Source organism: Spermophilus citellus (genome assembly GCF_964194105.1).
Source record: "Spermophilus citellus genome assembly, chromosome: 11".
Lineage (NCBI taxonomy): Eukaryota > Metazoa > Chordata > Mammalia > Rodentia > Sciuridae > Spermophilus > Spermophilus citellus.
In genome coordinates, this window is record NC_138192.1 from 84,395,716 (window position 1) to 84,407,710 (window position 11,995).

General features: G+C 45.1%; 1 protein-coding gene across 1 annotated transcript; it reads right to left on the bottom strand.

The window, feature by feature from the left end:
• Positions 1-1,213: 1,213 nt before the first annotated feature.
• NEUROD1 (neuronal differentiation 1) lies at positions 1,214-2,284 on the bottom strand (the record flags this gene model as incomplete). Its single annotated transcript, XM_081262367.1, has 1 exon — positions 1,214-2,284. One exon carries the CDS (start codon positions 2,282-2,284, stop codon positions 1,214-1,216), a length of 1,071 nt encoding a protein of 356 aa, XP_081118493.1.
• Between the last annotated feature and the right edge of the window lie 9,711 nt (positions 2,285-11,995).

Sequence of the window (11,995 nt, forward strand, 5' to 3'; positions counted from 1 at the left end):
GATCAATTCCAGTGGTATCAGCATCACATCTCAAACAGCACTTATTCTGAACTGCATTTTACATGCAATAGCTATTGTTCTAATTATGAATTAAATGGTTTGAATTTTATTTAAGCTACTGTACTAATTGACTACAATAGGTATAAATCCCAACATTAACAACCTGAATAGATTTAGGCTCAGATTTATTACATGAATATATGACAAATCACCATTTGTGTGACAATGTATAAAATCATGCATTTATATTTTCTGGAAACATCAATAGCTTCAGATGCTCTGTAAAATCATGGAATGCAAAGGAGTAAAAGACTAAAAAGAAACAGTGCAAATTGTATGTGATAGTCAAGCAGCTTTTGATTTAAAGAAGTGTATGTTGGCATTTATTCATAATATGTATATACAAGCTTGTGCAAGTAATTGTTGAATTGATATGTTTTGATAAGGAATGCATCTCTTGTTTTTTTTTCCATCCTCTTGAAAATTATGGATCTGGGATTTATTTTAGGGAAAGGGAAAAACTTTAAAGTGAAATGAATTGCTCAAATTGTGCAATTTTTTGTTTGTTTTTACAATTAGAGAAGAAAGAAGTGCTAAGGCAACACAATAACTTTCTAAGCACTTTCCTGCTGGTTTAAATTAGTTAAATTATTTTGTATAAATTAGATATAATTCTACTTTTCTGATATGTATAAAAATTGATGAAGCTGCATGGTTTTAAAATAGGAAATCCACATTATAAAAAGTCATTAAAAATTCTGTACAAAATCACAACAAAATAATTCAGCATGGGAAAGGTAACAAGTAGTAAAATGCTGGTTGAAAAATATATATTTATATATATTTTAATTGGCCCATTACTAGTTTAAAAATTGCATAGATCCTAATTATTGCTTGTGATTTTGTTATCCCGATCAGATAATTAATACGATCTGAATACAGCTACACCAAATTCTAGGTGCATTTTTTTAACTTTACTGTATTATTATTATTTTTTAAAATAGAAGAGCTATAGAAAATAATACATAAGGTGAACAGGAACTTTGATCCCCTGTTTCTTCCAAAGGCAGTAACAATAAATACATATATCACTTGAAGCTTGGAGTATTTGCACTTTGCAGCAGTAGTACCAAAAGGGCTGCCTTTTGTAAACACGACAGTCACTGTAAGCACAGTGGGTTCGTTTCCCGGGAATGGTGAAACTGACGTGTCTCTAATCGTGAAAGATGGCATTGAGCTGGGCACTCATGACTCGCTCATGATGTGAATGGCTATCGAAAGACATAATATTGTCTATGGGGATCTCGCAGCGAGGGGCAGCAGCTCCCGAGAAGATTGATCCGTGGCTTTGGGCCCCTGCCAGGGTCGCTGCAGGATAGTGCATGGTAAAGGCATAATTTTTTTCAAACTCGGCGGATGGTTCGTGTTTGAAAGAGAAGTTGCCATTGATGCTGAGCGGCGGACTGAGGGGTCCATCAAAGGAAGGGCTGGTGCAATCAGTCAGGGGGCTTTCAAAGAACGGCTCCAGCGCTGCGCTGTAGGCGTGCGGTGGCGGCTTGACGTGGAAGACATGGGAGCTGTCCATGGTACCGTAGGGCGGACTGGGCAACCCCGGAGACTGGTAGGAATAGGGGTGCACTGGGAAGGAAGCGCTGGCCGTCGGCAGGTGCGGAGGCATATCCTGGTTCTGTTCTGGCAGAAAAGTCCGAGGGTTGAGCTGCAGGCAGCCTGCAACCAGGTTGGTGGTGGGCTGGGACAGGCCTTTGCAGAGAGTCTGTACGAAGGAGACCAGGTCAGGGCTTTTGCCTGAGCGCAGGATCTCCGACAGAGCCCAAATGTAGTTTTTGGCCAAGCGCAATGTCTCGATTTTGGAGAGCTTCTGCGTCTTGGAGTAGCAGGGCACCACCTTGCGCAGGTTGTCCAGTGCCGCGTTCAGCCCATGCATGCGGTTCCGCTCCCGGGCGTTGGCCTTCATGCGCCTCAGTTTAAAACGCTCCAGGCGCGCCTTGGTCATCTTCTTCTTTTTGGGACCGCGTCTCTTGGGCTTTTGATCATCATCTTCCTCTTCCTCTTCTTCCTCCTCTTCCAGGTCTTCATCTTCCTCCTCCTCCTCTCCCCCGTTCCTCAGGGAGTCCTCCTCGGCATTCATGGCTTCCAGGTCGTCCTCCTTCTTGTCTGCCTCGTGTTCCTCGTCTTGAGAACTGAGACATTCATCTGTCCAGCTTGGAGGACCTTGGGGCTGAGGCTCGCCCATCAGCCCGCTCTCGCTGTAAGATTTGGTCATGTTTCAGTTTCCTATATTCAACAGGGGAGAGAGGCAAGTAGAAAGAAAAGGAGAAAAATGCCACACTCAAAAGCCAGATAAAGAAGCCTTCAGCTTCCACTCCCTAATCCTGCACAAATACAAGTGAACAGAAGTACACTCCATTACAAAATGGATGACTCTGAAGAAAAGTTAAGTGCTGTGTTTCATAATGGCTTGTGCGTGCCCCGCTGGTACGTAGAACACAGGACTGGGCATGGGTGGTGATAGTGCTGGATACATATATGTGATTATCATTCATGCATTTATGTTTTCTAGTGATTTATTCAACTGTTTATGGGGATTTCTCGGCAGGATAATGTGTGTGGAAATGAGCATATATTTCAGTAACTTCATGTTTATCTGCAGGTGTCCAAAATCACTCATAACTACAAAAAATGGAGAGTCTGAAAAATCGCACTTTCAGTTCCCATCTCTATTCTGGCTTCTGGGTACTTAGTGGTTTAAATTGAAGAGCGATTACATAACTTGCTAACACTGGCAGTGTTTTTAAAGAAGATTATATCGAATAGAGATTGAAGAGCAAATGCACGGAAGAGGAAAAGTAGTTTCTACAAAATTATTCCACCACTAACGAAAGATTTACAACAAACGTGGACCGGAGTCATCCCTCCCTCCCTCGCCTTTCTGTTCTCGCCTCCCATCGCTCACCCTCCGCTAAATTTCCACCTTGTACAAAAGCTCTCGCAACTAGGCGATGGCTGGGGGCGCGGCGCAGAGCGCTCTCCCACGCGCTGGGGATCAGGTGCGGAAGGCTCCTCTCTAATAAACAGCCCATTGAAAGGGCCGCCCGCTCTTTATTGGGGCTTTTCAAAGTTCGCCTCAAACCTGCCTTTAAAAGATTGAGTAATTATAATGGTCAGCGATTGGCAATGACAAAGTTGCCGCTTCTGATACGGAATATAAAGAGCCTTTAGTAAAACAACTGAATTTTTGGCTCCAGCAGTGGATGATGGTGACTTGACCGCCTCTGGAGCAGTAACAGGTAGCAGTAGTGGTTTCTTTCCCTTTCTCCACTTCCCCGCTTCAACTAAACTTAACTTGGACCCAGCTTTATTTTCAAGACTGTGTATACGCAAGATGCCCACATCCTTTTCATTCACTGAAAAGATAGGTTGACCCTCCCGATGTGCATAAGATATATAAGCACAAATTTTGGGAGCAGTTGCCTTTTCTTTTTCTTTTTCTTTCCCCCCTCCCCCCGCCCTTTCTTTCCTTACTAAAAGAAGTGAGCAAGTGAAATAATTATTTGTTTCTAGGACTTTAAACAAATCACCGCCAGCAAATAATCAGTTACTGTTTATTTTTTTTTAATCCACGAAACTCCTATACTATTAAAAATTTTAAATTTAATTAGAAAGCCTGCAGGGGGTATTTAAACACAGATTCATTATTAGTGAGTACTTGTGGGCAATTATAGGGAGGGATACTCGTCTCAATACACATACACACACTCTCAAATGCGCACATACACAGTATGTAGGTACATCAGGTCTTCAATTACTGCTTTATTCTCGAGGAAAAAAAAGGAAAAGGGGTTGTAATTACCTGTTGTTGTTAGTAGGTCCTGAGCAGTGATGATCTCATAACCCTGGGGCCTCCGGACGCCGTGTCTTCTGCGTAGGCGAATTCCTCATGTCCCGGCTGCGCTGGTGCTCAGGTTATATAGGCGAGGTAGTGATGCTGAGAGCGGGCGGGGCCATGAGCTGAGCAGCGAGCAGGTCCTTGCGCCTGGCACTTGCGCACGCGTCCAAGCTGTACGCTCCCTGCCCCCGCCCCCACTTCCCCCCTCAGCCTTGCTCTCCTCCCGCCCTTCTCCGACAACCGCTCCCCTCACCCTCTACCCCTAACCCCCTCCCCTTCTTCTTCCTCCCCGGCATGCGCCATATGGTCTTCCCAGTCCAGCCAAGAGCCGGGAACCACGTGACCTGCCTATTTGTATGCCGCAGAGCGCTCCATTCCGGCCCCTTTGTGGCCAGAAGAAAGTGGCCCATCTGTCGCCAGTTAGAGACTCCGCGGACCTGTTTTTACCCGCAGGAGAGATTAACCCTTTCTGGCAGCAGAAGGAAGAGGGCATAGAGAGGAGAGGGATTTGAGGGAAAGGAGCGGGAAAGCTAAAGATGACCGGGTCTAGGTCAGAAAGAGAAGCCTGAGTTCGCGCGGGAACTAAGGCACAAGAGAAAAGGTCAGAAAGCTGGGAGACTGAGGCACGCAGTGAAGAGTCTTCGCCCTGGCACCAGCCTCCGGGGCAGCATGACTCTGCGCTCTCCGAGAAGCCCATTTCTTAGTTTCTGCCCTTTGGCCAACATTTTGCTCATTGGCACCAAAGGTTGGCTTTTCCTGAAGTCCATCAGCCCCCTCCAGGCAAATGCATACTCCATATAAAAATTACTTCATTTGTAAAAGCAGCTTTGAGACTAGTTCGCTAGCCAGATCACCCCAACCTAACCCCTACAGGCATAGAAATGTTGTGCCTTCCACTTTACTCCCACTATATATTGCCAATCTGTGTGCTCTGACCAGCAGCTAGCTATCCTCTCCGGAGACCCCTCTCTACTTCAGTTCCCCCTTCCACCTACTAGGATTTTGTGCTCAAAGCAAGCTAGTTCGTTCTGTCAGGTCTTGAGTTCCCTGGCATCAAGCAGTCAAGTGTGGGAATTGGGCTTCTCTGATGCTTGGATTTTACCTTTTTACAGGGGACACTAGGTCGCTGCAAAGAAGCCAGTCCTGGGGGAAGTTGTGGTTGACAGGGGAGCAGACTTCCCATGGCTCAGCTTTATTGCCCAACACTGACCACTAGTGAGATGATAGGCACCCTATCACAGCCCAGCCAGTGCTCTTGGTATCTAATCTCTGGTCTGTAAGTAGGTACTTGGTTCAGTAGAGCTTTCTTTAAAAAAATAAAAAAAAATTAAAAAAAATTTTTAAAAAGTTGCAACAGGCCTATGTTAAACAGGTCTTTCCCTTCTTTCCAAAAAGGCCATTAGAACAACCCTTGGAATGGCTCTGTAGCATCCAAGCCTCCATTTGACATGACCTCCACTTCCCCTTCAAGCAAAGACTACTGGACTTCCTGATAAATTTGATTAATTCTGAAGAAGTCATGTTTGTTCCTAAACAACAATTATTTAATGTTTCTGACCATGACATGTTCCAGAATGATAGTTGTTCCCCCCCCCCCCTTGGAAGGGAGGAGAGAGGAAAGAAAGAAGACGGGCAAGGGAAAGGAAAGAAAAGGAAGAAAAAAGGAAGAAGAGCTCGACTAATCCGGGTTTACTCTTTCTCCCCTAGGTTCTCTTTTAATCCTCCATTAACTTCTTACTCCCTCGAAAACCTGAAGCCCTTCTCAATGAATGCATCTGACTTGAATTGCTTATTAAAGGCAATTGCCCTAAATGTCCCTCGAGTTTGCAAACAATGTCAGGGTTGAGCTGCTGAAGTGGGGTACATCTGGGAAAGGGTGAGGATGGGGGAAGAGGGTCCTAACGAGATTGCATGTGTAAGGATGGTGGGGGATTGCAACCATTCCTGTCCAGCACAAATCCAAAAGAAGAGAGCAGTTGTAAGGTCTGACCAGTGGCCACAAGCATAAAATGAATCTTTCTGAGGTTCTGGAGAAGAATTGTATGGACTTTTGCTTTTCTACTTTGATTCGTCAGCTGACAAAGAGCGCACAGAAAGATAAAAGAATTCACTAAGGAGCATGGAATTTACTCTGATACCATCTGTGCCTTCAGTGCTGGGTTTAAATGTCAAGAGTGACGACTCGCAAAGGCTGGTCCACAACCCGGAGGTCTGAGGAGGTTCGCTGCAGTGCCTAAGAGCTGCCACTTTCCCTATTATCTATTTTTGGGGAGCTGGAGAGGAGATGTTGTGGGAGGAGTGGGAAAGAGGATTCCAGGTGACCCGGAGGCCCAGAGATGTCTTACAGACCTCCCCACCCCCAGAAGTAAAAACTTCTCCAGTTCGAGACATTCTGTGGAATACAGGAAAATCTTAGTGGAGTCAGATATTCCTGGCCAAGAAGACGACCCGGGTGTTTCCCTTACAAGATTCAAATGTAAGTGCGGGAGATGCTAGACCCGTTTCTACCCTCTGCCAATGATTAAATCCACCTGGAATTCCCTCTACGCGTCCTTACACTGAGGCCTGGGTTTTTGTACAAAAGAAGAGTCACTCCGGGAAGTTCCGGAGATCTGGCTGAAGTCTGGTGTTACGGTGACTCTTATTGGGCTTCCCGGCCTGCAGCCACTGCTGTGCACCAGCCTCTGCGCAGAGAATGGCTACCCAAAGCACCAGTACCATGGCATTCGGCAAGTGCTCGCAAAGCCGGGGAGACAGCCGCCCCGCGATAGGCGGGTAAGGGAGGAGCCCAAAAGAACTTGGATCAAGGTGCTTCTTGTATGGGGAAGGGGCAAGAAAGTAGAATAGAGGTAGCTAGGATGCTTAGAGAAGACTGAACCGAGGTTCCGCAGAGCTCAGCGCTGAAGATGGGTCTCCGTGGTCCCGCCACGCCTCCTAAATTTCCTTCTCTTTGGACTTGTTTGGACGGTTCCACACTTTTCACCCTCCTGATTTCCCAAGTTCTCTTCCTTTCTCCACGCTGTTGGTTAGCTGTACTCCCCCAGCTCCCGCCCCACTGGACGCTGTAGGCTGCCGAGCGGCACGCGAACCGCACGCGCAGGCAACAAAAGCCGCTTTCATGACTCACTGCCCTCGAGCAATGCCCTAAATCTGCCGCCCCCCGGGTCCCTGCACTGACCGCGCGGCGCGGGACAGGCGTCGGGGCCGTTAGAGCGGCAGCCGGAGCGCCCGCGGGAAGGGGGGCGGGAGGAGGCGTGTGGCCCGGGATGTGTTGAGGGGAGTGCGTCCTGGGTGGGGCGGAGGGGAAGGGAGGGGGTCGCGTGCAGGGATGGGAGAAGAAAGGGGACTGAGGCGTGTGGCCCGGACGTAGGAGGTGGGAAGCGTGTGGCTGGCGGCTAGGGGTGGGGGTGGGGTAGGGACGACGCATTCGCAGAGCTAAGATAAAGAGAGCAGAGGCCGGCCGACGTACCCGGCGGTGACCTGTTTCCCGGGGAAACAGATGCTTGCTCTTGCCAATAGAGGTTTGCGTTCAAAGAAAGGACCTAGTGTGACCAGGGTGGCCCCTAGGATCTCGAGCGGCGCCCGCGTCCCCTCCTGGCCTCTCGCAGCAGGGGATACGTCCCAGCTCCACGCATTCCAGGGGCAGGAGGCCGGGGATGCAGGGCACTGAGGGTATTTGGATATCGTGGGGCTCAGAGGGCCAAAGAGCTGAGAGCTGAGAGCTATAGGGAACGTTCCCTCTCAGGCCCACTATCTGGAAGGTTCTTGGGAGCCAGAGAAGGATGATGCTGGTAAGGACTAGATAGCTGGCGCAGAGTGGGCTTTGCTCCTTCGCCTCCAGGGAGGCGGTTGGGCTCCCGACTCCCAAGTCCCGGCCAGAGGCTAGAGCTACCCCAGCTCGACAGGCAGGCGGCGGGGGAGAGCCAGGAGCAAAAGAGACGCTATTAAAATGCCTCGCCATAGCCCCGAGCGCAAAACCCGTCCTCCCCAAATCTCCTGGGCTTGCGGCATAATCTTAATTAAGATAATTGATTCATATTGCACCTGCGAGAACGGAAAAAAAATTGATTCCAACCCCCAACCCCACAAATTGCTTAGAGCTATTGGATGGAGCACGACGCGGCTGTGATTTGGAGAGTGATTTAGTGCTGGGCTTCCCCAGCTCCGCCTGCTTGGGCCCTTTTATTTATTATTTACGTCCTCTCTTTCCCACCAGGGCCTTGGTGGCTCCCCTCCTGGTGTCCAGAGACCTCTAAGGGACTTCATCTCTGCTTCCCTGTCAGAATCGAGGGGTTTTCCTTAAACCGTTCAACACACAGAATCAACAACATTCAATAATCACAGACGGAGCAAGCAGACGTGGGTCTGGAGCACAATTGTCTAAGGCCCTGTGCGTCAGAAAGTCTGTGTATGCAAATGTATGTTCGCCTGTGATTGTAATTGAGTGTAAAAGTGTGTGAATCTGTGAGTATAATCCAGTGTCAAATTGTGTGTGAATGTGAACGTGGGTGTATGTGAATATATACACGTGATTGTTAGTGTGTATGTGAGCATTTGAGCGGGTGAATGCTGTATTAGTGACTATATTTGTATTTGTGGGAACATGTATAAGTGTGTGGGTTTAAGTGTGCATGAGTAAGTGTGTGCTCATGGCCATACCTACTCACCAGTGAGGAACGTGAACAGAGGGTCTGCACCTGTTTCTCGGGAAATGAGAAGCAGCTTGTGGTCCAAAGGGGACTTGCCAAGCACCCAATGTTTGCCAGCCTTTGCCTTAACAGGGGGAAAAAAAAGACTAAGCAAACAAAAATCCCCCCGTAGTTGGGCAGGTTCAGGAGTCAAGTCACACTGACGGAGTCTGGGTGTCCCCTGAACAATAACTATTACCATGGGCTGGGAAAGAAAACCTGGACAAGTTCCTAAAGGCACGAGAAGAACGCAGGCAAGCCAGGCTTAGAGCAGCTTGGAGGGCAAATGACTTCCTGAAAGAATCAGCACCGTGGACAATTCCCACACGCTGGCCCTGAAATTCGTCCTATTGAGAAGGAGCAACAACTCCCCTTTGGGCAGTCTTTCGCTTTTTCCAGTTCACTTTCTTTCGCTAAACCATTGGTCAACATGCCCGAATTTTTGGTCAGAGAGCCCTGTAAGTCTGTATCTAATTAGCCACTTTATCAGAATAAGTTTCCCATAACACTAGATATCTGGTTTTAGGGGCTTGAGTTAAACTATAATTAAAGCTGATGAAGTCTGAAACAAAGAAATCACAAATTGAACAATTTTTTAAAATGTCATTATAACATTTGTGCTCATTTGCTATAAAGCTCTAAAAGTGAAATAAATCTATTTTTTGCTATCCATAGAAATAGCAAAATATCTCTAGAATGATTTTTTTAAATTTTGCTTTTGTTTTATGGAGTATACATTAATACAAATCTTTCCCTATCACTATCATCCTATCACCTCTCTAGTTATTTTATATTATAAATACTTTCTTTTAAGTTAATGGGGAAAATAAACTTACAGAAGCTAAATGTCATTATTTCCTCAGTGAACCACACAATTATCTAAATCATGCCAAATTCAAACATTGTATATTAGTACACATGACTTATCCAGAATACACAGGAAGAATAGTAGAGATCTGACTCTAAGAAGAGCAAATACCTTTAGAAATTTAAATATCTTATAAATATATTCCATATCCCCCCAACACACACACACACACACACACACACACACACACACACACAATTTATGTAATTTTCAAAATGTCATCATTAGCAAACAAAATTCTTAGATTATTCAGACTTCACTGTAATGGAAAATATAATTATTTTTGATTCAAGAATTCACCCCTAGAGTCTCACCTTCTTTAAATAAAATGTTTTCTTTCCTTTTAACAAATGCATTTCTACTTGAATTAAATATTGATAATTTGACCTTTTATGTCTTTAACTAATCAAAGTGGGAAAATTCCAAATGTAGATCTTGGAGTTTGGCCCTGGTGGGTCTTTCCGCTTGAGTAGGCACTGAGATTAAAGGAGTTGAACTTCCTCTTTCACTGCTCTCTCCTTGCACTAATTGCTTATGCAAAAAATGCAGATTTGTATTAATTAGTAACTCCACTGATTAGTTCTGTGGTATTTTCACATAATAAATCATGCTGCAGACATGAATTTTGGCACATCACCCAGTGGTGGCTCAGGCTGCAATACAGATTTCATATTAAAATAAAATCTCTGACTAAATCTACCTTTCCAATGCAGGTACCATGAGCAGCCACCTGCTGGGAGCACCTGCCATGGGAAATTATTTTTAGTCAGTGACAAGTTGCTTTGGGGCCTAAACAGAACAATCTGATTATGAGGTTAAGTTCTAATAATAAATAAACAGATAAATAGTTAAACACATACATATATACTTGACATAAATGTGCCTAAGCTTACTCATTTTGTAGACAAAAATGTTATGACAGAGAATCTGTTTGTAATAAGACTAGATATTTAAAAACAACTTCCCAATTTGTTGATAAACACCATTGTCTATTTTCTTCCTGTGATATTTTTACTCCTGATATTCTGAGACTCATAACTCAAACTCACTGGTTTATTCTGTCCCTGTACACTCAAGCTAGTTCTAAAAAATAAACGGTCCATAAAAGCTGGAGGAAGAGAAATATAAATGTCAGAAGCCATCACAGAGGGAACTGGCTACTCCTGCCATCTTAGCATAGGATGAGAAGTTGTGAACCAGGCACTCACAGTTGCCTGGTGTCAGGCAAATTCTCCTCTCCCCACTGGTTTCTGTGTGAGCATCTACACAACTCCTTTCCTTTCCCTTGAAAGCTGTTTAATTTGATGAGGCAGATTACAACCAGTGTTGCCAAGATTATGAATTGAACCCAGGTGTTTTCTGTGCTCCCCAACTGTTTACATGCCCTTGTAAATCCTACTATTGGTGACGCTGTCCCAAGACCTCTCAGGTGCTCTCAACTCCTTTAAGCTCTTTCTGTTCCCTGCCCATTTACCTGTTGCAAGGAACCCATAAATTCATGCATTTTAAGAGGTTGGGACAGGGTGGAAGAGGGTGATGTTTGATCTGGTGTCTCTATCTGGAGTGCTTGCACAGAGCACAAAGAAAAAAGAATAAACATGTAATATTGACATTCAACATGATGAAGGCTAAAGGAGATATATTTTTTGGTGGAAGCTGGGGCATGATACTCCATTCTAGTGTTACAAAGGTCACAACCTCTGTCTACCTTCAAGACCTGTCTTTGGGTGACTAAGGATGTGGTTGGGGTGATGATAGGTAGCCTTTTAGGGAGGTTCTCTTCCCACCCTTCTCTCTCCCTAATCTTTCAGATGATTTGATGTTGTAAGGGAATGTTTATGCATTTTGTGATCCTTTAATTTATTTATCTTAGAGGTGGAGGATGGAGATTTTTCTTTTTTCTTTTTTCTTCTTTCTTTTTTTTTTTTTTTTTTTTTTTTTTGGTACTGGGGATTGAACTCAGGAGCACTTGACCACTGTTCCACATCCCCAGCCTCCCCAGCCCTATCAGCCCTATTTTGTATTTTAGAGACAGAGTCTCACTGAGCCACATAGTGCTCGCTGAGCCTTGCCGAGGCTGTCTTTGAACTCCTCCTGTCTCAGCCTCCTGAGCTGCTAGGATTACAGGCATGTGCCATTGTGCCCCTAGCAAGGTGGAGACTTTTAAGGAATAAATTTTCCAAAAGTTGAAAAAAGAGATTATAATTCAAATCAGTTAAGTTGAATATGCTTTTCTCTCTCCTTTGAATTGATTCCTGAATCCTATTTTTTAGGGCTTCACATGGACAAGATTGATGATCTCTGATGAGAAAAAATAGCCTAGATTTTCATACTTTCCCACAATGCAGGAATATAGTAGTTACATAGAAAGTCAGGGTTGATTTCAATTAAGGTTCCTTTCTTTTCTTTCTAGAATTTGTCTTCTCAGTCACCTCCTTTTATAAACAGTTGCTTCACTAGGTTGCAAGTAATGCAGCAAATCTGTATTGCATGCTTCTATGTGCCGGGCACTATGCTGCTAGTTGTTAGGAG